We start from the raw sequence: 25,323 nt of genomic DNA, 5'->3' as shown, positions 1-25,323 counted from the left end.
GATATCAAGGTGCCAACATGGTCAGTCAGTTTCTCTTCCTGGCTTATCGGTAACCTTCACACTGGTATATGCTTATTAACCCCTTATCAGATGCATATTTTACAAATATGTTCTACCATCCTGGAGGTGGAATTTTCAACACTGTTCAGTGTCCTTTTGCTGCACAGAGATTTTAAGATTAATCTCATTTGTCTATTTGTACTTTGTTACTAATAATTGTGCACCTGGTACCATATCTAAGAAATCACTGCTGATTCAATGTCATGAAGCTTTACCCTTGTTTTCTTCTGAGAGTCTTATCAAGTCTTGCATTTAGGTCTTCAATCCATTCTGAATTGATTTTTCTTCAAGATGTAAGATGTTCATTATTTTGCTTATGGTTATTTTGTTTGCCCAGCACCATTCATTACAGGGATTAAACTTTCCCCATTATCTTGACACCCTAGATGAAGATCACTAGACCATGTATCCAAGAGTTTATTTCTGGCTGTCTATTCTGTGCCATTGATTGTCATATCTGTCTTTATGCCAGCCAGCTTCCTCAGTGGCTCAGCAGGTGAAGAATCTGCCTGCAGTGCGGGAGACACAGGATATGCGGGTTCAATCCATGGGTTAAGACGAGCCCCTGGAGAAGGAAATTCCAACCCTATCCAGTATTCTTGCCTGAGAAATCCCCTGGACAGAGGAGCCTGGTGGGCTACAGTGCAAAAGGTCACAAAAAGTCAAGAAGACTGAGTGACTAAGCACACATTTTTTTTGCCATATCTACACTCTTTTGGTTCCTGTACCTTTGTACTATGTTCTGAAATCAGAGGCCTCCAGCTTTGCTGTTCTTTCTAAGATTCTTTGCCTATTTGGGGTGCTCTGAGATTCCGTGTTAACTGTTGGATGGATTTTCTATATCTGAAAAAATTTCCATTCGGATTTTATTAGGAATTCTTTGAATCTTTAAATTGCTTTGGGTAGTATGAACAGCTTCATAATATTAAGCCTCCAAATCCATAAACACGAGACACCTATGTATTTATTTATGTCAGATTCCTTTCTGCAATACTTTGTAGTTTTCAACATGTAAGTCTTTCATCTCCTTAAGTTTATTCCTAATTACTTCATTTTTCTCAATGCTATTACAAACAAGATTCTTTGTCCAGTGTCTAAGATTCCACACTCCCAGTGCAGAGAACCTGAGTTCAGTCCCTAGTCAGGGAACTAGACCCCACATGCCGCAACTAAGACCTGGCACAAACAAATAAATAAAAATAATTTTTTTTTAAATTTAGCTCTTGACTGTAGCTTTAAAAAAATAAAAAATAAATAGGATTGTTTTCTTATTTTTCTTTTCGGAATGGTCATTCTTCATGCATGGAAAGATATTTGAATGTTGATTTTGTACCATGCAACTTTCTGTACAGGATTTTTGTGTGTGTGGATTTAAAGATTTTTCTGCACATAAAACCATGCCCCTGTGAGTAGACATAATTTTACTTCTTTCTTTCCTAATGGAAGCCTTTTGTTTCCATTTCTAACCTAAAACCCTGGCTAGGACTTCTAATATTATGGTGAACAGAAACGTTGATAACGGGCATCCTTGCCTTTTTTTCTTGATCTTTTTCACTGATGACTATGATGCTAGAGCTAGATTTTCAATATATGACATTTATTATATTGCAGTCACTTCCTCCTATTTCTACATTGTTGAGTACTATTGTCATGAACGACTAGTAAATTTATTAGATACTCTACGGAACATCAGATGAGGCACAGATGAAGTTTCTTTTTTTTTTTTTTTTTTTTTTTTTTAATTTTAAGAAAATTATGTAATGCTCCCAGTGGAAGCACAGAAGTTGATGATACAGAAATCATCTTCCATTCCTTCTTTGGTAATCATTGTCTTTGTCACTCTCTGGCTTAGAATTATGTATCCTTAGTTAGAATACCCAGAGTTTGGAAACATTTCCCAACCAAAACACTGCTTCTCATCATTTTTTAGGTAAACCTTCCTCGATGGCCTTCAGAGTGGAGCACAGTAAATACCAGAAGGTGAGTATTTCCCAAATCCTGTTGCCAAAATATCCTCCTCATTGATCCAGTCACAGGTGAGAATAGGAGGAAACACAGAGATCCAGGAGACGGCTGCCTTCCTGCCCTGGATCTTTAGCACACTGTCTGATATCATCACCACCTTTACAGTTAGTAAGAACAAAAGCAGTAGTAGGCGGTTCTGTTGTTACATTATTTTCATAATGTTTCAGACTTTAAGCATTATATGTGAATAAACTTACTTAAACCTTAAATCAATCCTACAGTACCTATAAATAGGTATAGCTATCACCATTATAGATTCAAAAAATGAGGTAAAAAACGTTTGATTATATGCCTGAGATCACAGTATCACTGGTAGTGCAATCTAAACCAATGCATGTTCTCTAAACCGCTTACAAACTGATTAAAACTTCCATAGTTCTATGAAGCTGATTCATATATCTTTATATCATTCATCTGAGAGATGTTTTCAATCTCAGTTTTTTTGTGCTGTGCTAGGGAGGGATATACTAAGACATCTGACTAAGGGAAGCTTAAGGACATGCTGGGCAGTTAGTAGAGTTAACAGTGTAAGATGAAGAAGGAGACAGGATCCCTACCTCAGGGCCTCCCACTCCAATTAGAAGAAGCAACTCACAACCCTGAGAAGCCTCAGGTATATGAGTGAAAAGCAACAAATAAGAAAATAACAGAAGGACTTCACATAGATTACCCACTTTTGAGTAGAAACGCATCATCTGGGCATCATTTCAAATGCTCATTCTTGCAGGAGGGAGGAACAGCTCCTCCTCTGAGCTCTAATAGGCAACTCTCCTGTTTGGAATCATTTGTTTAGCCTGCCCCTGTGTTGTGAGCTTTGGGAGGCTAGCCCACACTCATTCATTCTCAGAAGTCCAGGCCCAGCTCAAAGCCCCTGAGGGCCGCCTGAATGTTTTGTGAATGTACTGACTCCACATTTAAGCATTCGTCTAAGAGTAGAAAGGTCAAAGGATGCTGAATATAGTATCTGTGAGGTAGACTTCAAATATAGATGCAGTTTAGGGTATAAATTGATACCAGGGATGTTCGCTCATGTTCTAACTGTATTAAATACCTCACACAACAATTTGGTGAAGGTTATTAAATTTCATGTCCACTATAATATTAAGAATTAGCCTGTATACCAATTAATGGATCAGGAAACTGAGGAGAACCAGCGAGTCATACAGCCTTGTTCAAGGAGAACTGATGAGACCAGCTACTTTAATTCCAAATATTGTCTCTAGGACATGACAACCTGCAACTTTCATTTCTTTTCCTTTATTGTCTAAATGCGTTTCTGCGGATCGTCTTTTCTCTTCTTAATCTTACTGTGTTGTCACCTTTTTTTCCAGATGTGTTTTGTCCCCTCTGTAATTTTCCATACTTCCTCGCCCATCAAAGGACCAGTGATTAATAGAAACCCCCCGCATCTCTCTACGAGCCCTTACCTTCTTCTTTCCCTGGCCTCCAGCTATTCTCTCTGCCTTGCTCTCATTTTTATGCAGAAAGTTGCAGGGGAAGAACCTTAAGATATGAATTCTAGTTTTCTTTTATAATTATTTTCTAATTTTTATTTATTTTTATTTTTATTTATTTATTTTTTTTTTTATTAGTTGGAGGCTAATTACTTCACAACATTTCAGTGGGTTTTGTCATACATTGATATGAATCAGCCATAGATTTACACGTATTCCCCATCCCGATCCCCCCTCCCACCTCCCTCTCCACCCGATTCCTCTGGGTCTTCCTAGTGCACCAGGCCCGAGCACTTGTCTCATGCATCCCACCTGGGCTGATGATCTGTTTCACCATAGATAGTATACTAGCTGTTCTTTTGAAATATCCCACCCTCACATTCTCCCACAGAGTTCAAAAGTATGTTTTGTATTTCTGTGTCTCTTTTTCTGTTTTGCATATAGGGTTATGGTTACCATCTTTCTAAATTCCATATATATGTGTTAGTATGCTGTAATGTTCTTTATCTTTCTGGCTTACTTCACTCTGTATAATGGGCTCCAGTTTCATCTATCTCATTAGGACTGGTTCAAATGAATTCTTTTTAATGGCTGAGTAATATTCCATGGTGTATATGTACCACAGCTTCCTTATCCATTCATCTGCTGATGGGCATCTAGGTTGCTTCCATGTCCTGGCTATTATAAACAGTGCTGCAATGAACATTGGGGTGCATGTGTCTCTTTCAGATCTGGTTTCCTCAGTGTGTATGCCCAGAAGTGGGATTGCTGGGTCATATGGCAGTTCTATTTCCAGTTTTTTAAGAAGTCTCCACACTGTTTTCCATAACGGCTGTACTAGTTTGCATTCCCACCAACAGTGTAAGAGGGTTCCCTTTTTTCCACACCCTCTCCAGCATTTATTGCTTGTAGACTTTTGGATAGCAGCCATCCTGACTGGCGTGTAATGGTACCTCATTGTGGTTTTGATTTGCATTTCTCTAACAATGAGTGATGTTGAGCATTTTTTCATGTGTTTGTTAGCCATCTGTATGTCTTCTTTGGAGAAATGTCTGTTTAGTTCTTTGGCCCATTTTTTGATTGGGTCATTTATTTTTCTGGAATTGAGCTGCAGGAGTTGCTTGTATATTTTTGAGATTAATCCTTTGTCTGTTGTTTCATTTGCTATTATTTTCTCCCAATCTGAGGGCTGTCTTTTCACCTTGCTTATAGTTTCCTTTGTTGTGCAAAAGCTTTTAAGTTTCATTAGGTCCCATTTGTTTAGTTTTGCTTTTATTTCCAATATTCTGGGAGGTGGATCATAGAGGATCTTGCTGTGATTTATGTCAGAGAGTGTTTTGCCTATGTTCTCCTCTAGGAGTTTTATAGTTTCTGGTCTTACATTTAGATCTTTAATCCATTTTGAGTTTATTTTTGTGTATGCTGTTAGAAAGTGTTCTAGTTTCATTCTTTTACAAGTGGTTGACCAGTTTTCCCAGCACCACTTGTTAAAGAGGTTGTCTTTTTTCCATTGTATATCCTTGCCTCCTTTGTCAAAGATAAGGTGTCCATAGGTTTGTGGATTTATCTCTGGGCTTTCTATTCTGTTCCATTGATCTATATTTCTGTCTTTGTGCCAGTACCATACTGTCTTGATGACTGTGGCTTTGTAGTAGAGTCTGAAGTCAGGCAGGTTGATTCCTCCAGTTCCATTCTTCTTTCTCAAGATTACTTTGGCTATTCGAGGTTTTTTGTATTTCCATACAAATTGTGAAATTCTTTGGTCTAGTTCTGTGAAAAATACCGTTGGTAGCTTGATAGGGATTGCATTGAATCTATAGACTGCTTTGGGTAGAATAGCCATTTTGACAATATTGATTCTTCCAATCCATGAACACGGTATGTTTCTCCATCTGTTTGTGTCCTCTTTGCTTTCTTTCATCAGTGTTTTATAGTTTTCTATGTATAGGTCCTTTGTTTCTTTAGGTAGATATACTCCTAAGTATTTTATTCTTTTTGTTGTAATGGTGAATGGTATTGTTTCCTTAATTTCTCTTTCTGTTTTTTCATTGTTAGTATATAGGAATGCAAGGGATTTCTGTGTGTTAATTTTATATCCTGCAACTTTACTATATTCATTGATTAGCTCTAGTAATTTTCTGGTAGAGTCTTTAGGGTTTTCTATATAGATGATCATGTCATCTGCAAACAGTGAGAGTTTCACTTCTTCTTTTCCTATCTGGATTCCTTTTACTTCTTTTTCTGCTCTGATTGCTGTGGCCAAAACTTCCAACACTATGTTGAATAGTAGTGGTGAGAGTGGGCACCCTTGTCTTGTTCCTGATTTCAGGGGAAATGCTTTCAATTTTTCACCATTGAGGGTGATGCTTGCTGTGGGTTTGTCATATATAGCTTTTATTATGTTGAGGTATGTTCCTTCTATTCCTGCTTTTTGGAGAGTTTTAATCATAAATGAGTGTTGAATTTTGTCAAAGGCTTTCTCTGCATCTATTGAGATAATCATATGGTTTTTATCTTTTAATTTGTTAATATGGTGTATTACATTGATTGATTTGTGGATATTAAAGAATCCTTGCATTCCTGGGATAAAGTCCACTTGGTCATGGTGTATGATTTTTTTTTTAATATGTTGTTGGATTCTGTTTGCTAGAATTTTGTTAAGGATTTTTGCATCTATGTTCATCAGTGATATTGGCCTGTAGTTTTCTTTTTTTGTGGCATCTTTGTCTGGTTTTGGAATTAGGGTGATGGTGGCCTCATAGAATGAGTTTGGAAGCTTACCTTCATCTGCAATTTTCTGGAAGAGTTTGAGTAAGATAGGTGTTAGCTCTTCTCTAAATTTCTGTTAGAATTCAGCTGTGAAGCCATCTGGTCCTGGGCTTTTGTTTGCTGGAAGATTTTTGATGACAGTTTCGATTTCCTTGCTTCTGATGGGTCTGTTAAGATCTTCTATTCTTTCTAGTTCAGTTTTGGAAAGTTATACTTTTCTAAGAATTTGTCCATTTCATCCAAGTTGTCCATTTTATTGGCATAGTGTTGCTGGGAGTAGTCTCTTATGATCCTTTGTATTTCACTGTTGTCTGTTGTGATCTCTCCATTTTCATTTCTAATTTTGTTAATTTGATTCTTCTCTCTTTGTTTCTTAATGAGTCTTGCTAATGGTTTGTCAATTTTGTTTATTTTTTCAAAAAACCAGCTTTTAGCTTTGTTGATTTTTGCTATGGTCTCTTTAGTTTCTTTTGCATTTATCTCTGCCCTGATTTTTAAGATTTCTTTCCTTCTGCTAACCCTGGGGTTCTTCATTTCTTCCTTCTCTAATTGCTTTAGGTGTAGAGTTAGGTTATTTATTTGGTTTTTTTCTTGTTTCTTGATGTAAGCCTGTAATGCTATGAACCTTCCCCTATTACTGCTTTTACAGGGCCCCTAGGTTTTGGGTTGTTGTGTTTTCATTTTCATTCATTTCTATACATATTTTGATTTCTTTTTTGATTTCTTCTATGATTTGTTGGTTATTCAGAAGTGTGTTATTTAGCCTCCATATGTTTGAATTTTTAACAATTTTTTTCCTGTAATTGAGATCTAATCTTACTGCACTGTGGTCAGAAAAGATGACTGGAATGATTTCAATTTTTTTAAATTTTTCAATACCAGATTTATGGCCCAGGATGTGATCTATTCTGGAGAAGGTTCCATGTCCACTTGAGAAAAAGGTGAAGTTGATTGTTTTGGGGTGAAATGTCCTATAGATATCAATTAGGTCTAGCTGGTCCATTGTGTCATTTAAGGTTTGTGTTTCCTTGTTAATTTTCTGTTTAGTTGATCTATCCATAGTTGTGAGTGGGGTACTAAAGTCTCCCACTATTATTGTGTTACTATTAATTTCCTCTTTCATACTCGTTAGTGTTTGCCCTACATATTGCGGTGCTCCTATGTTGGGAGCATATATATTTATAATTGTTATATCTTCTTCTTGAATTGATCCTTTGATCATTATGTAGTGTCCTTCTTTGTCTCTTTTCACATCCTTTATTTGAAAGTCTATTTTATCTGATATGAGTATTGCAACTCCTGCTTTATTTTGGTCTCCGTTTGCATGAAATATTTTTTTCCAGCCCTTCACTTTTAGTCTGTATGTGTCTCTTGTTTTGAGGTGGGTCTCTTGTAGACAGCATATATAGGGGTCTTGTTTTTGTATCCATTCAGCCAATCTTTGTCTTTTGGTTGGGGCATTCAACCCATTTACATTTAGGGTAATTATTGATAGGTGTGGTCCCATTGCCATTTACTTTGTTGTTTTGGGTTCACGTTTATACAGCCTTTCTACATTTCCTGTCTAGAGAAGATCCTTTAGCATTTGTTGAAGAGCTGGTTTGGTGGTGCTGAATTCTCTCAGCTTTTGCTTATCTATAAAGCTTTTGAATTCTCCTTCATATCTGAATGAGATCCTTGCTGGATACAGTAATCTAGGTTGTAGGTTATTCTCTTTCATTACTTTCAATACGTCCTGCCATTCCCTTCTGGCCTGGAGGGTTTCTATTGATAGATCAGCTGTTATCCTTATGGGAATCCCTTTGTGTGTTATTTGTTGTTTTTCCCTTGCTGCTTTTAATATTTGTTCTTTGTGTTTGATCTTTGTTAATTTGATTAATATGTGTCTTGGGGTGTTTCGCCTTGGGTTTATCCTGTTTGGGACTCTCTGGGTTTCTTGGATTTGGGTGGCTATTTCCTTCCCCATTTTAGGGAAGCTTTGAGCTATTATCTCCTCGAGTATTTTCTCATGGCCTTTCTTTTTGTCTTCTTCTTCTGGAACTCCTATGATTTGAATGTTGGGGCGTTTCACATTGTCCCAGAGGTCCCTGAGGTTGTCGTCATTTCTTTTGATCCTTTTTTCTTTTTTCCTCTCTGCTTCATTTATTTCCACCATTTTATCTTCTACCTCACTTATCCTATCTTCTGCCTCTGTTATTCTACTCTTGGTTGCCTCCAAAGTGTTTTTGATCTCATTCATTGCATTATTCATTTTTAATTGACCCTTTTTTATTTCTTCTAGGTCTTTATTAAACATTTCTTGTATCTTTTCAATCTTTGTTTCCAGGCTATTTATCTGTAACTCCATTTTGTTTTCAAGATTTTGGATCATTTTTATTATCATTATTCTAGATTCTTTTTCAGGTAGATTCCCTATCTCCTCCTCTGTTGTTTGACTTGGTGTGCATTTTTCATGTTCCTTTACCTGTTGGGTATTTCTTTGCCTTTTCATCTTGTTTAGATTGCTGTGTCTGGAGTGGGCTTTCTGTGTTCTGGAGGTCTGTGGTTCCTTTTTATTGTGGAGGATTTACCCAGTGGGTGGGGTTAGACTATTGGCTTCTCAAGGTTTCCTGGTTAGGGAAGCTTGAGTCAGTGTTCTGGTGCATGGAACTTGATTTCTTCTCTTTGGAGAGCAATGGAGTGCCCAGTAATGAGTTTTGAGAGGGGTCTATGTGTTAGGTGTGACCTTGGGCAGCCTGTATGTTGATGTTCAGGGCTATGTTCCTGCGTTACTGGAGAACTTGCGTGGTAGGTCTTGCTCTAAAACTTATTGGCTCTTGGGTGGTGGTTGGTTTCTGTGTAGGTATGGAGGCTTTTGGACAGTCACTTATTACTTAAAGTTCCATATAGTCAGGAGTTTTCTGGTGTTCTCAGGTTTTGGGCTTAAGTCTCCTGCCTCTGGATTTCAGTTTCATTCTTCCTGTAGTCTCAGGGCTTCTCCAACTATACAGCACTGATAAGAAAACTTCTAGGTTAATGGTGAAAAGATTCTCCCCCATTAGGGACACCCAGAGAGATTCACAGAGTTACATGAAGAAGAGGAGAGGGAGGAGGGAGATAGAGATGAGCAGGAGGAGAAAAAAGGGGGACTCAAGAGGAGAGAGACAGATCTACGCAGCTGTCTGTTCCCAGAGTGTTCTCCGTAGCCCAGTCACCTACAAAGATTCACAGAATTGGATTGGGAAGAGAAGGGGAAAGGAGGAAATAGAGATGTTCTGAGGTAGAAAACAGAGAGTCAAGATTGGGAGAGAATAATCTTCGGTTTAAAAATAGGGCTTCTCTTCTTTTTTTTTTTTTTTCTTTTTGTAAGGTTATAGTGTATTGAAAATGAAAATTAAGGAGCAGTAGAGGAGTACTAGAGGACTTTAAAAGAAATAAGAGAAAAAGAAAAATAGAAAATAGAAGAGAAAAAGGAAAGAAAAGAAAGAAGAAAGAAGAAAAAAAAGAAAAAGAAAAAAAAGAAAAAAAAATTTTTTTCCCCTAATTAAAAGAATCGTAAAAATCTATGGAAATGAAAGTTAAGGAGTAATGGGGGAGTAATAGGGGATTTTAAAGGAAAATAAAAGAGAAAAAATAAAAAAGAAAAAATAAAAAAAGAAGAAAAAAAGAGAAAAAAGTAAAATTATATCTAAGAGTTTCTTTGGAGCTCTTGCGGTCAGTGTGGGTTTGGCTCAGTTTCCGATAGCTCCTCGTTCCAGCTTACGCTTTTTGATATCTACAGGCCCCTTCCTGTGTAGTCGGTGTTTTCTAGAGGGATTTTAATCTGTTGCACCAGTCCCTTCTTAAGCGGTTCCGTTTGTTTATTTGGCTTCTGTTTGCAGGTCTCTTCAGAGCCTCATTTCCGCCCTGACACAGGCGGGCAGAAGTGGACTCTTATTCAGGTAGCTAGTTCTGTCCCTCTGTGGGGAGGGGCTGGCGCTGCGGGGAGGGGCTTGCACCGCGGGGAGGGGCTTGCACTGCCGGGAGGGGTTGTCGCTGTGGTGACGGGCTTGCGCCGCGGGGAAAGGCTGGCGCTGCCGGGAGGGGCCGACGCTGCCCTCTCCGTCTGCGCCGCTCAGGCTTCCGGCTGTTCTATATGGAGCGCGCCCCGCGCTGCGTGAGGTTCCAGCCCTCGGGTGTTCCACAAAAGCGCGGAACGAAAAGCTGCGCCTGCTCTCTGTGCCTTCCCCGTCAGAGCAGTCCAGGCAGCCAGGGGCTTGTGGGCGCACTCTCCCCAGGTGTGGCGCGCCCACTCCCTTCCACAGACCCAATCTCAGTTTCCTCTGGCGCCAGTCGGGTGCGTGCGCCTTCTGCCCTCCGCGTCCCCAGCCCCAGTCCCCGCCCGCGCCACTCAGGTGCCTGCGCCCTGTGTCTCGCCGTGACCTTCCCCTCCCCCCTGCCTCCTGCCTACGGCGGAGATGGGCCGGTCCGCAGCCTGCGAGCTCTTCTCTGGACTTTCTCGGTCCCTTTGTTCTGCGAAGGGCCGGCAGAGTGTTCGGGCCGGTTAATTTACTCTCTCTCTTTTGATCTCCCACAGTTCAAGTTGGCAACTCACAGAAGCTCCCTCCGATTGTCCTCAGGGCACTCAGGCCCGGACCCTACCCCAAGCAATGCCGCCTAAGACTCCCTTCCTGGGACGGACCTCTGTCCTTAGCTCTTTTGTCTCACTTTTTATCTTTTATCTTTTGTCCTACCTCCTTTTGAAGACAATGGGCTGCTTTTCTGGGCGCCTGATGACCTCAACTAGCGATCAGAAGTTGTTTTGCGAAGTTTGCTCTGCGTTCAGTTATTCTTTTGATGAATTTGTAGGAGAGAAAGTGGTCTCCCCGTCCTACTCCTCCACCATCTTGAATTCTAGTTTTGATTCACTATCCACCTAGGTCCTTTTGTTACACTCCAGTGTTCAGACCACCCACCCCCCCAAAAAAAAAAAAATCAGGTATTTCCAAGAATTGTCAAAGTATTAACTAAAGTCATGCATGTGAAAACACTTCATAAAGTCCTAAAGAACTAAAGAAATGAATGTTGTCTTTTACTCACATGGAAGAGAATGTCCAGGGCACCATTAAGTAAGGAATCTAGTTTGATGGAATTGCCAGGAGCAGCAAAATTGCTGAAAACAAGTGGCTCCAAGCAGCCTCAGAAACCAGTGCCCCATCACAGAAAAGCAAGGACCCCTGGACAGCACCCCAGAGAAAAAGTCGGTAAGAAAAACTTTGGGGAGTTCCTCTAATTAGTTCCTCTAATCCCTGAGGAAAAACTAATAAGTATGGCCTAGGTGTGTGGCATGGACTTTGGGTAGGTGGGGTTTAAGCTGGACTGGTCTGAGACACGAAGTTAGCACTGGGGCCTTGGGAAAATCTTATACATTTTCTGAGGTCCTGATTGCTGTCTTTAAAATGAGGATAAGGATACATAACTCATACAGTGCTTGAAAGCCTTACATTAAATGCAAAAGTCTGACACCTAAAAGTAGTTCAATAAATCCAGCTGTGATAATGGGAACCGTGCTTTGTCAGTGTTTATGCCCAGACCTCTGTTCAGTGCCTTATGTGTCGTGTGCCCTTAACATATATTTTCTGAGTAGATGTGTTGGTGAACTATTTCCTAAGTTAGAAGGTTCGGAAGTTAAACCTCCTAACGGGAAGTGCAGAATGCTATCACTGAACTGGGCACCTGTGGTCATTGGAGCCTCAGTCTCCTGAACCAGTAGTTAAAGGGAAATTAAAAAAAGTATAGAGAAGGGACTTCCTGGGGGTGAAGTGGTTAAGACTCCATGCTTCCACTGCAGGAGGTGTGGGTTCCATTCCTGATCGGGGGACTAACATCCCACAAGCCAAGAAATAAATAATGGAACAATAAAGTATAAAATTAAAAAAGTAAAAGTTTGAAAAATACATGAAAGAAAGTTTTAACAAAGTGTATAGATGGACAGGTAGGAGATCTCACACATTCTGATAAAACAGAGACTAATTCTCCAGACCCCACCAGCCTTGCTTAGCTTCTATTTTCCATCTTAGAACTCAGAAGAAAGGAGACTGGAGTGAAGAGGTACAGTCTACGAGAAAGAAAGGGCCATGTGTACCAAGAGGTCAGCGAGCCCCAGGATGACGACTAGCTCTGTGAGTGACCCTGCTGGCCCACTCATGGAGAAGGGGCTACGAGGCCTTGGTCCACTAACCTCACCTCACCATCTGGTCCCCCGGTCATCCCCTTCCTCTATGACTTGAGGTGCAGGATCGAGGCCAAATGCCATTGTTGCAAGAAGGGGGACCCCTTCCAGGGCCCGAAACTGGGCTCTTGTCTAACACTCGGAACTGAATTGTCCAAGGAGACACATGCTGACAAAGCAAGAAATTTTATTGGGAAGGGCACCCAAGTGGAGAGCAGTAGGTAAGAGAACCCAGGAGAACTGCTCTGCCTCGTGGCCCACAGTCTCAAGTTTTATGGTGATGGGATTAGTTTCCGGGTGGTCTTTGGCGAATCATTTTAATTCAGAGTCTTTCCTGGTGGTGCACGAATCTCTCAGCCAGGATGGATGCTAGCGAGAGGGATTCTGGGAAGTGGACATACATGCGGTGTCTCCTTTTGATCTTTCCTGAACTCTTCCGGTTGGTGATGGCTTATTAGTTCCGTATTCCTTATCAGGATCTCCTGTCATAAAACAACTCATGCAAATGTTTACTATGGTGCCTGACCAGGGTGGGTGGTTTCAATCAGTGTGCTTCCCCTAACAACTCCCCCCTGAGAGACTTTATACTCAAGATGCTTCTTGGGAATTGGGGCGGAGGTCTCTTTCTTCTGTAAATTTTTCCTGCTGTGCCTGGGCATGGGCCTGCCTAGCAGAGCAGAAGTCTCTCTCTACCTGATCTAAGTTGGGGTGTTCTACATCTGAAACCAGCTTTTACTCTTGTAATAACAGCAATTTAGTTTGAAACTGTTGGCGCCTCTCAGAGATGAAATAGACAGGGGCCAAACAGGAGACCTTCCAGGATGGTCATCACTGGTCCCCAGAAATAGGAGGCAACATTTGGAGTGAGGGCTGCAGGGTTTGTGACTTTTTTTTTTTTTTTTTTGCTTGGCTGGTGGTGAAGGAACAGAGCTGTGCTCCAGGAATCGGGTTTAGTCTAAAGTTACCATCTTCCACCTGGGTGGTGGCTCCAGGTCTGTAGAAGAATTCAAAAGACATTGTTATGCATATTTCTTTGAGTAGGAACCAGGACCCTGTCTCAAGGCTGCACCACCATATGATTGTTTCTCCTGTTTCAGTATTCTCTCCCTTCCCTGATTTGCAATCGTTTGAATCCACTCTTTGGAACTCAGGGAAGGTCAAGGAAGCTGAAAGAAGCCTATATCTTACAGATGAGAAATGGGGAACATACAGCAGATCTGTACTCCAGAGTCACCACCCACAGAGTCCTGCTCAGTTTTAATTTAGGGAACAGGGCAACTATGACTGTGATAAGTTTTTGTCAAAATGGGGCATAGGACCGCCTCAGCTTGGAGAAGAGACACTGAATTGGAAGTATTCCTGAGTTCTAAGTCCTAGATCTGAGCCTTGTATGATTAAAATCTCAATCTTTTGTTCTGCCATTTTGTTGTAACAGACCCAATTAGTAGTAGCTGCAGGAGGGATAACTGGAATTTTAATAGACAAAATAAATCTCTTCTCTTTAAAAATAGGTCTGAAAAAAAATAAAAAAAAAATAAAAATAAAAATAGGCCTGAAACCCAGTCTAGTCCTGGCACTTCAGGGAGACTTTTAGCCGGGTGGCCAGTAGTCTAGTTTTATAAAAAGTAAGGTAGAAGTTATTAGCATCCAGCAGACATTGTTTTGAGAATGGTGGCATCTAAGCCTGACACGACTCAGAAAACTCAAGTGTTTAGCAATATAACGTCTAATCTGAAATTACACCCATAGCAACACCTGGTTATTTTCCAGGATGTCTGAACCATAGCTGAGTACTCTATTTTGATTTGTAGTCGTAAAATTTTCCTCAATAGCCAAAGCAGATATCACCACTACTGACGTCAGTGTTTTTCTAGGTATGAGAAGATGCAAGAATTGGGACTCATAAAATCTCTTGAAAAGATCTAACTATCTGAAGGCCTGTTCTGCCAGTTTTTTTCAGAGCACCGAGTTCCTCATTCCTGATTTTCACCCTGAACTTCTTTCAGGGCTGTTGAAAGTCAGCAGTGGCACAGGCCATGATTTAATCTCTGTAGATGTAGATGGCAAGTGTCAATCTTTAATTGGCAGAGCCCCTTTTTGCTCATAAACTTGACCATGAGTCAGCTCCGCCATCTTGGACCTAAGAGGCTCTAACCAGTTTTCTTATGACCCTGTCATTCCTAACAAAATCCATTTATCTAATTAATTGTAATCCAATTTTAGAAAATCCTGATCATGCTTAACTCTTTTTAGTATTTTTTCATACTTTTTTACTGAAAGCACACTTCCTGCTTTCAATTAGCAACCAAGAGCTAACTTTTATATTAGCATTTTATAGATTGGTGAGCATAAATACCAGTGATAATTTCTAAAACCCTTGCTTTTTAAAACATGTTAGGATGGCATCAAACATTATTCATTTATAGTCCCAAATCTCTTTAGTTTTTCTGTAAAAGGAAATCAGTGTTTAGTAGTAAATGTTTCAAAATCTTATTTCATTTGGAAATGATCTAATTATTTAATTGACTTCCAATACTTAGTTTAGCACAACCCTTAGAAATTCAAGGTATGCCAATCTGGGGAGATTATTTTAAACAGATATTTTTAAAGAATAATTATTCTTAATAGAGTTTATATACAAACTCATACCTCATTTACATTTTTTAGAAGTTTTTTCACTCGAGGTAATTTCCTTGTTGACAAACTTGTAACAGGTATAATATTTAACTTATATTAAACCTAGGTACAATGAAAATATTCTACTTGATGTTAATTACTCTAAGACATGTCTATATTAGATAGGTCAACAAACAAACATTAATATCAGGTATTTACTACTGAATATTTCCCAGTTCACCTAAACCTGGAATTTATTGTTTAATTTAGAATTATTTGATTTGTAAGCACTTATCTTTTTTTAAGCCAAATAAATAGAGCTAATTTACAAATTAACCTAAAAAATATTACCCAGAGACAAAGACATACCAAAACATATTTAGACAGACACAGTGCAAGATCTAGCTTCATTTTCTAAGTTAGGTCATGAATTAGATAGTACAATATAAAATTTACTAGTTTATAAAAAAGTTGAAATAAATAACACTTTTAAAGGCTTTTTTCCTTTTTCTCTCAGTCTCAGGAGTTAGAGATGATCTATGTAAGTGTTACTGAGAGCCCTGGTCTCAAGGCACAGGGAAAGAAAATCAAGTTCTAACAAAATGGCAGCAGGTCTAAATTGTGGCCAGACAAAGCAAAATGGCCATCACAAATCACAACACAGAACAGAGTTAAAGCACACACATATAAACCTGGCAGTCCTCATCAGACACTCCCTTAAATACATACAATCTCTCAGAAAGCCTTCCATAGAGACACAAAACTTCAGATGTCTTCAAAGATTTCAAAAGGAGGAAAGGAAGCCAGGTTGAAAGAAGAAGGAGGAGGAGGCGGCAAAGGGGGACAAAAGGGGTGGCCTTACAGACGTCTCCTGCCACTTACAGACACCCAGGCGTTACGGGACTTTTCCCTGGGCTTCCAGAAAAGGGAGGACTGGAACCCGGCCCTACCAGAAACCAGACCAGAAAATTCGAGTTCTCTGCCAAGAGGAGGTGATAGGTCTCCAATCCTCAGCTCAAGCTGAGGCCCTTCCACCAGATTCCTGCGTCCAGGACCAGGGGACTAGAAAAATGGGAAGGATAGGAAGGGCTAGGGAGAGGAAAGAGAGACGGAAGGCGAGAGGTCAACAAAGTCTCTTGTTTCTTACCGGTCAGGGCACTCTGGCCAGTTGTCCACATCAGGAGAAGGCCAGGGACAAAAAAGTCCCAGTTGCAGCCGCTGGGTCTGGCCCATTGGCAGGCAAGCTTGGCCCTGAGTACCCCGAGTGGTCAGGATATCAGTCTCAGTGAAGAAGAGTCCCACCAGAGTCGCCATTTGTTGCAAGAAGGGGGACCCCTTCCAGGGTCCGAAACTGGGCTCTTGTCTAACACTCGGAAATGAATTGTCTGAGGAGACACATTGTGACAAAGCAAGAGATTTTGTTGGGAAAGAGCACCTGGGCGGGGAGCAGGAGGTAAGGGAACCCAGGAGAAGTGTTCTGCCTCGTGGCTCACAGTCTCAGGTTTTATGGTGATGGATTAGTTTCCGGGTGGTCTTTGGCGAATCATTTTAATTCAGAGTCTTTCCTGGTGGCTGACACATCCCTCAGCCAAGGTGGATATAGCGAGAGGGATTCTGGGACGTGGACAGACATGCGGTGTCTCCTTTTGATCTTTCCCGAACTCTTCCGGTTGGTGGTAGCTTATTAGTTCCGTATTCCTTATCAGGATCTCCTGTCATAAAACAACTCATGTAAATGGTTACTATGGTGCCTGAACAGGGTGGGTGATCTCAAACAGTGTGCTTCCCCTAACACCATGAGTGCCCCAGTTCTTTCGAGGAGGTCGTTACGACCAGCAACTTCACTATACTTCCTCTCATCCCTGTTCTCACCTCCAGATTGTGAGGAGGGTCAGAACTTCTTCATCGACAGCTGTGCTGCCCATGGGTCCCCAACCTTTGTAAAGTACTGTGCAGTGGAAAAGGGGCATGTCAACCACTCAGCCCTCACTCTGCCCCCTGGGTTAAGCATCAAACTGTCGGGCATCCCTGATGCTGGGCTTGGAGTGTGGAACGAGGTATCAGATCTGCCACTGGGCCTGCACTTTGGCCCCTATGAGGGCCAGATCACAGACGATGAAGAGGCAGCCAAGACTGGATATGCCTGGCAGGTGAGAAGCACCCGTTTCCCTGTCCTCTGACCTCTAACCGCTTGTGTGTGGTGGGGGGTACTTCATGTCTACATGTGAGGACGCACATGGTGATAACATGGTCAGCAATGACACAGTCAGCCCTGGGTACTGTGTGCCCTGGGCGTCAACAGAAGACTTCCATCTAAAGGTCAGAGGAGAGGTGGGACCACAGGGTACAGACGCTCAGGACCTCTATCCAAAGGCCAGAAGAGAGGTGGGACCACAGTGTAAAGAGACAGAGGAACTCTGTCTAATCATCTGGGGAGAAGTGGGAACACAGTGTACAGACACTCCGGACCTCTATCGAAAGATGAGAGGAGAGATGGGACCACAGTGTACAGACACTCAAAACTTCTATCGAAAGATCAGAGGAGAGGTGGGACCACAGTGTACAGACACTCAGGACCTCTATCTAAAGGTCAGAGGAGAGGTGGGACCACAGAGTAGAGAGACAGAGGACCTCTATCTAAAGATCAGGGGAGAAGTGGGAACACAGTGTAGAGACACTCAAGACCTCTATCTAAAGATGAGAGGAGAGATGGGACCACAGTGTACAGATACTCAGGACCTCTATCTAAAGATAAGAGGAGAGGTGGGAACACAGTCTACAGACACACAGGACTTCTATCCAAAGGTCAGAGGAGAGGTGGGACTACAGTGTACAGACACTTAGGACCTCTATCTAAAGGTCAGAGGAGAGGTGGGAACACGGTGTAAAGACACTCAGGACCTCTATCTAAAGGTCAGAGGAGAGGTGGGACCATTGTGTACACACACTCAGGACCTCTGTCTAAAGGTCTGAAGAGAGGTGGGAACACAGTAGTACAGACACACAGAAGTGACTCCTCCCTTGTGGAGCCCTTGCCTTCAATGAACCAAGAGACTCAGACTTGGAATGATGAGTAAGGGGCTTACTGTGTGGTCTGACTGGCAGGTGAATCCATGCAGGCTGAAAAGCATCAATGACTACAGAGGGAAATAGCTCTTCTATATCTTCCTACCAAGAAAAAATAAAAGAAAGAGGAAAGCTTGTAACTCTTTCTCTGACACTCAGATCACCAAAGCAAGAACTGCTATGAATATGTGGATGGAACGGACACGTCTTGGGCCAACTGGATGAGGTGAGTGCAGTTAGTCTGCAGTGTGTAGACATTGAGACTCCCTCCATCCCACGCCCCTATCCTTCTCAACCCGGCTCCCTCAACAGCATTCACATCTTCTTTCCTCTTTTCGCTCCATAGCATGCTGTTTCATTTCAAAAGACACTAGAAAGAAGCAAATAAAAATATGGCATGTGCCATCAAGATACAAGTCTATATGCTGAACAAAACTGGTGGACTTGAAAACAACTTTAGGAGTCTAGATTCACCAGGGACACTTTAACTCACTTAATGGACACTTACCATGCACTTTATGTTTCAGTTTAGACAGTGAACTTCGTTACTGAAGCAGATCACACAACCCATGTCCTTTTGGGGAACATACTGCAGACAGACATTAGTCAATTGATTTTAGGAACAGTAACCTTAGTTTTTCTATCTTTCAGTAACTACACAGTGCCAGGATAAGCGAATACAGGAGACCTTGACTCTATGTTGGCAACAACCTCCTCAGTCTTGGTTCCAGTAAGAAGTGGGCCCTGAGGCCTGGGAAGGAATGGGGGGCAGCATGGCCCTGAGCAGGGCCATTCTCTGAGGGCCTCTCCTTTCATCAGGGCAGGCAGACAGTGAACAAACAATTACTGTTCTGTGTCTCAAGCTATATCAGAGCTCTCTCCAAGTTTCCGTGGGAGGGGGTGGGCAAGCAAATAGAACCCTGGATACACGTGGGGAGATGGGAGATAGTCTTGGGAGAGAAGGCAGGCTGGGATGAGTGCTGAGGGCTGTGTGTTAGCCAAGGAGCACCAAGACCTGTGGATGAAAGAGAGCTTAATTCAAAGTTTAGAGGAGCTGGAGGTCACCAGCCTCAAGGACAGTCCAGGTGGAGATGAGTCTGGAACTGGGCTCTGGATAAATGGCTAATTAGGTAAGGAGAGAAAAGCATGGGAATTCACATGGCCTACCCGAAGGTGTGAACAGAAGGTCCACATGAGGGGCGGCCTCGGAGGCGGAAGGCAAGGAGCTGGGCATGGTCGGAGAGTGGAGGGCACTCATCACCTGAGGTTTCTTTCCCTTTCCCGGTCTCTACCCCAGGTATGTGAACTGTGCCCGGGACGATGAGGAGCAGAACCTGGTGGCCTTCCAGTATCATGGGCAGATCTTCTACCGAACCTGCCAGGTGGTCAGGCCGGGCTGTGAGCTGCTGGTCTGGTATGGGGATGAGTATGGTCAGTACCTTGGCATCAAGAGGAACAGCAGGGGGAAGAGTGAGCTCGCGACCGGGAGAGGTGAGTGTCAGCCCTCTTCCAGCACCGACCCCATCCTGGGAGCCTCCGTGGTCCGATTTCGAAGCAGAGTATGATCCAGTGTAAAGTCAGTTGAGTTGCAATTAAAATGCCTCAGAATTTGATTCTTGTCATATAATTGTTAGGAAAAATTATTATATTAAAAATGCTAGTTCTAATTTTTAATATTTCATGCAAAAAAAATATGTAACATCACCTTCTGCTGAAAGGCTTAGAAGCAAAAAGCAACATTTCTAGCACCTACCAGCTTTCTGCCCTTTACCTATTTCTTCCTCATTTCCTCCCATTTCTAAGCAACACATGTACAGTGATGTGCATTCAGTACTGGTCCAGTTTGCTGTCATGTGTGTTCATACTCTGTGCCAGAGGGGGGATCCACGCACCGAAACAGACAGAACCACTGCCCAGGGGCAGCAGGGGCTTCACACCAGACAGGGGCTGGTGCTCTGAGGAAAACCAGCGCAGGGAACATGCCTCGGGTCAGCGTGAGCAGAGGGTGGGGTGTGGTGCAGGACGGTGCGGTGGGGTCTGTGCAGAGATAACACCCGTGGGGAAGGATTCCGGGCAGGGAAGCAGCCAGTGCTACAGCCCCAGGTCCAGGAAGAGTGACCATGCCACGGGTCGTGGGAGGAAGCACAGAGGGAGAGTAAGGAGGCTGGATGGGACACGGAAGCCTCAGGGCCTGTGTCCACGTGCAGGCACCAGGGGTCCTCCTGGGTGACACAGAACAACCACGTGTCTTTCACCTGCAAGCATCATGTTCTCTGTGCTAAGACGATGCTTTGGTTCATTTTTCGGAAGAGACAGCAGGGGGGAGTCCACTCAGAGGTCAGTTCATTGCCAGACATGAGGGGAGATTGGGCTAGTTTAATTTGCTTGGGAGTGTGGGTGTGAAGAGTCTGGCTGGAGATGTATTTTTAAATAGGGCTTCCTAGTGCACGTTAAATGGACTAAGACTGAATGAAATAAATGAGGTATGAGTACTGCTGAGGCTGGAGAAAGGATATGCCTTTATTTTATGATTTATGGGAAACAGAGAGAGGAGCAATTTGTGAACCAGTTTGGGCCACAGGGGCCAGAGACCTTTAGTCAGTGGGACCTGGGCTGCTCGGTCTCATCCAGTCTCAAACCCACTTCCTGCAGCAATCGGCACAAAGGCTGCTTTTTGAACAAGGAGCCACAAAGTCAGATTTACCCACACCTGCTGTAACCACCCCCTGTGCTGCCTCCCATATGCAGAGAGCTCCAGGCCAGGCGCCCCTAACTTAATAGACCCTTTCCCCTCACAGGGAGCCTCTCAGGACATTTCACCTAAGTCATCAAGTCTTATCCCTCAGTAGGGTAAATACCTGTGGCCACTGTGACATGACATTTCAGACACTTAGACGCAGGGAAATTCCCTACAGATCCACCTCTATCAGGAGAGATGCTGCCTCTGATGGTGCTTGAAGGTCCCCACCTGGGTGATATGTAGAAAAGGCCCCTGACACCAACTTCCTGAATTTCTGTAGATATAGAGAATAAGAGTGGAGTGGAATCGGGGACAATAAAGAGACCCCCAATGGGAGACAAATCGTGCACTGTCAACACTTAGATAATTAGTGAGGCAGGCCTGACCATGGCAAACCAGCTACCTGACCAAAAGCTTCCTCTTTCAGCAGAACCGAAGCCCAAGATCCACCCATGTGCCTCCTGCTCTCTGGCCTTCTCCAGTCCGAAATTTCTCAGCCAACACACCCAACGCAGTCACTCCTCTAAGAATCTCCTGAGGCCATCTGAAAGAGTCCTCCTCCAACTAGAGGATCCCAGGCAATCAAAATCAGCGATACACAGACCCACACAGCCCTAGCGACAAACCTGAGGGTCAGGAGGTCAAGGAGAGGCCCCAACAATTGCTGAAAAGCACAAGGTTGAAGAGGATTTCAAGGGCCTGTGCCTACTCACCCGGAGGACAAATGGGGGGTTCTTGGGTGCATGAGAGAATGAAAGACGAGCCTAGCACAAGCCAGAAACTGAATCCAGAGGGCACAGGCACGTTCCTCACGGGGGCAGGGGTCTCGAGGATTATGAGGTTCATGTACAGAGAGTGTGGACAAGTCTCCAAGGACGGGTCAATTCTCAGCACACACGAGAGGACACACACAGGGGAGAAGCCCTATGTTTGCGGGGAGTGTGGGCGAAGCTTCCATCGGAAGTCCACCCTCATCAGACACCAGAGAACACACACAGGGAAAAGCCCTATGTTTGCGGGGAGTGTGAGCGATGCTACTGTCAGAAGTCAGCCCTCATCAGGCACCAGAAGACACACACAGGGGAGAAGCCCTATGTTTGCGGGGAGTGTGGGCATAGCTTCAGTCAGAAGTCAGATTTCGTCAGACACCAGGGGACACACACAGGGGAGAAGCCCTATGTTTGTGGGGAGTGTGGGCGAAGCTTCAATCAGAAGTCAGATTTCATCAGACACCAGAGGACACACACAGGGGAGAAGCCCTATGTTTGCAGGGAGTGTGGGCGAAGCTTCAGTCAGAAGTCCGTCCTCATCACCCACCAGAGGACACACACACAGGGGAGAAGCCCTATGTTTGTGGGGAGTGTGGGCGAAGCTTCAGTCAGAAGTTCCATCTCATTTCACACCAGAGGACACACACAGGGGAGAAGCCGTATTTTTGTGGGGAGTGTGGGCAAAGCTTCATTAAGAACTTCAACCTTATCAGACACCAGAAGACACACACAGGGGAGAAGCCCCATGTTTGCAGGGATTGTGGGAGAAGCTCCAATGATAAGTCAAATCTCATCTCACACCAGAGGACACACACAGGGGAGAAGCCCTATGTTTGCGGGGATATGGGCAAAGCTTCAGTCGGAATTCACCCCTCATCAGACAACAGAGGACACACACAGGGGAGTAGCCATATGTTTGTAGGGAGTGTGAGTGAGTCATGACCAACAAACCACACCTTAGCCACAGGAGGATTACTGCAGACACCCCATGCCTCAGCTCTAAGGAGGCCTCAGAGGAGGCCTGTGAACCATTACTGTCCCCAAGAGTATGAGGAGAGACTTCCCAGGTCGTCCAGGGGTCAAGACTCCAATGCAGAGACCTAAGTTCAATACCTGATTGGGGAACTAGATCCCACAGGCTGCAACTAAGACACAGCACAGCCGAATAAATAAATATATGATAAATATTTTAAAGAAAGTGTGTGATAAGCAAGAATTACTTGTTAAATAGACCTTCCACTTTTGTGACAGGAGAGGAGGTAGATAAACAGCAGAGAGTTTCTTAAGTGTTCTGGAGATGTTCATGCCAATTGCCTTCGTGGTTTTTTAGTACTCCTCTTCTAATAAATTTTGTCTCCAAACAAATCTGAAGCCCAGACTATGTACTCATTCCCCCCGTATCACTGACAGTAGTGGAGTCCAGTCGTAGCTGAACCCCTGGGAAGGCATAACTCTCGAGCCACGTCAGTTAGGTCACTGGACAGTCAATCCTGGGTCCAGGGGAGGAATGAAGAGTGGAGTCAGACTCACCAGGGAAGGGAATTCCTTGGCCTCCTGGGAATTGGGACCTCTCCTCCTTATAGACTCCGACTCTCCTTTGGCCTCTCCTGGTGGCCCTCTGTTTCCCTTTGACTTCTGTAGCCGCAAAGGTGAAGGCCATGAGCACGTGTGTGTGTGTGTGTGCACGCGCCTGGCTCAGTATGGGCAATCTTGTCTCTGTTGCTCCCTCAGGGTCATCACAGCATCTGAACTCCAGATGCGACCACAGGAGTCCAGCTCTCAGCCCTGCCCCCAGCAGCTGTGTGAGCTGGGGAAAGATGCTCAAACTCTCTGTGTCTCTACTCTCATCTGTGATATGAGGTGGGAGCACCAGCATTTTGGTCTGATGCGTAAGCACAGGTGTAATCTGGCAGAGGCTGGCTGAGAATGCAAGCCACACCTTTGCTTTCCTTTTTGTTTTTTCATTCAATCGTTTTTTTTTTTTGTTTTGTTTTTTAATAGAAGGATAATTGCTTTACAGAATTTGTTTCCTGCATGTCCTCCAGCCCCCACACTTTCCAGATCCTCAGAGCTAGATGAGGAAGGGGCTGTTTAGGCAGTGGGGTGCCCTGATAGGGGCTGTGAGGTCGGGGGTGCTAAGGGAGGCCAAACACCCTTCCCACCCCTGCCGTTACTGCTGAGCTGGGCAGCCCCACGTCTCTTCCACAAACAGGCAGTGCCCACAGTCATCCCTCTGCAGAGAACAGAGCCTGGAGCCAGGTTTGCAGGAAATCCCTGTCCGCCCCCATCCCTCCCCCACACGGAGGGTCCTTGAATCCCACACCGCGGCTTCTCTCTGCATGGGCCTCCTACCTGTGCCCGTGCGCTCTGGGCAACGCTATCGTGACCTTGAAATTCTTAACCATGGAATAGTTCGTCCTTACATTTCCCTTTCAGGAGTGAAGTCTGATGGGCCCCGGGTTGAGCTGTGAGCAGAGCAGATGCACACACAGAATGGGTCCTGGGGTGACCGGCTGCATGAGGGGAGAAGGTGGACACAAAGCCCCCCCACTCTGGGTGAGTGAGGGTGGGGACAGCACCAGGAAGCCACGCTTGCTCAGACCCGGAACTGAGCTCCAACACAGAGTGGGGGCAATGGCGTTCTTAAGTTCGAACACACCCTCCCCTCTGTGAATGACCTCTGCCCCGGCCTGATCCTTCCAGGCCACCAGAAGACACCAAGGGGAGAGTGGGCCACGGGGCGGGGAGTGGAGGGTGCGAAGTCCAGGACTCGGGACAACGGCCCTCAGTCCCCTCCATGTGCCAGGCTTGTGAAGCGTCTCTACATGAACCGCATCAGTGATAACCACCCACTATTATTTACCGGGTTCTATGCTTTCTTAAAGGAACGCGTTTGTCTGTGGCTTGGTTTCCCTACAGTAAGGGAAGCCACATAAACTCCCCATCTTCTGTGGCTTCAGGCCGGGGCCACGGGATGGAGAGTTAGGGGTGGTGTAGGCAGAGGGTCTTCAACTGAAAAACGGTAGGAATCCAGAAACCTGCAGGGGCGTCTCACCTGCACCTCCCACCAGAGCTGGGCCTGGAATCCCCTGGAACCCTGAGCAGGTCAAACCTTCTCCCTCCCCTCCCCTCTGCTCCCCTGCCCCCAAAAAGCTGACTCCTGGGGCCAGCCCACAACACCCCCAAATCCCCCATCACCCACAGCCCCACATAGGCCCTCCCTCTCAGAAGTGGGATGGCCTGGGTGGTGGCACAGATGGTGTGTGACCCCAGCGCTGGGGGTCTCAGCTGACCTTGAGCAAGGGGGTTGGTATTTTACACAGCCTCCCAGCCCAAGGAGCTGCCAGTAGGCACAAGCCAGGATCTGAATCAGAGCTGGGAGATGGGGAGTGGGGATGCGAGCTCTCTGAGGTCCCATCCTGTCCCCAGGACAGCGGCCAGGCCCCACCTGACACCGTGACTGCCCTGCACGGGCACACAGGACACCAGCAATCATGGGACGGACAGCCAGCTGCCTCCGCCGCATGCTTCACCCTGACCACGGTGGCCCCGTGGCTGTACCAGCCCCGCCGGCGCACGGCTCTGCTTGGCTGCCAGGGCTCGGGGACCCTGGGTGAGTCGGTGAGGGCAGAG

At 44.3% G+C, this 25,323-nt stretch overlaps 1 protein-coding gene across 1 annotated transcript in view; it reads left to right on the top strand.

Moving 5' to 3' along the window:
- LOC133052968 (histone-lysine N-methyltransferase PRDM7-like) overlaps positions 1–25,323 on the top strand; it is a 45,719-nt gene that overhangs the window by 3,161 nt on the left and 17,235 nt on the right. The window contains 7 exon segments of the mRNA XM_061137728.1: positions 1,991–2,040; positions 11,374–11,530; positions 12,347–12,448; positions 16,993–17,285; positions 18,354–18,406; positions 19,478–19,739; positions 25,120–25,303. Coding sequence (XP_060993711.1) covers positions 1,991–2,040; positions 11,374–11,530; positions 12,347–12,448; positions 16,993–17,285; positions 18,354–18,406; positions 19,478–19,739; positions 25,120–25,303 — 1,101 coding nt within the window.

Source organism: Dama dama, chromosome X, assembly GCF_033118175.1.
Source record: "Dama dama isolate Ldn47 chromosome X, ASM3311817v1, whole genome shotgun sequence".
Classification (NCBI taxonomy): Eukaryota; Metazoa; Chordata; class Mammalia; order Artiodactyla; family Cervidae; genus Dama; species Dama dama.
The sequence above is the reverse complement of the archived record's forward strand: the minus strand, read 5'-3'. Positions and strand labels throughout refer to the sequence as shown.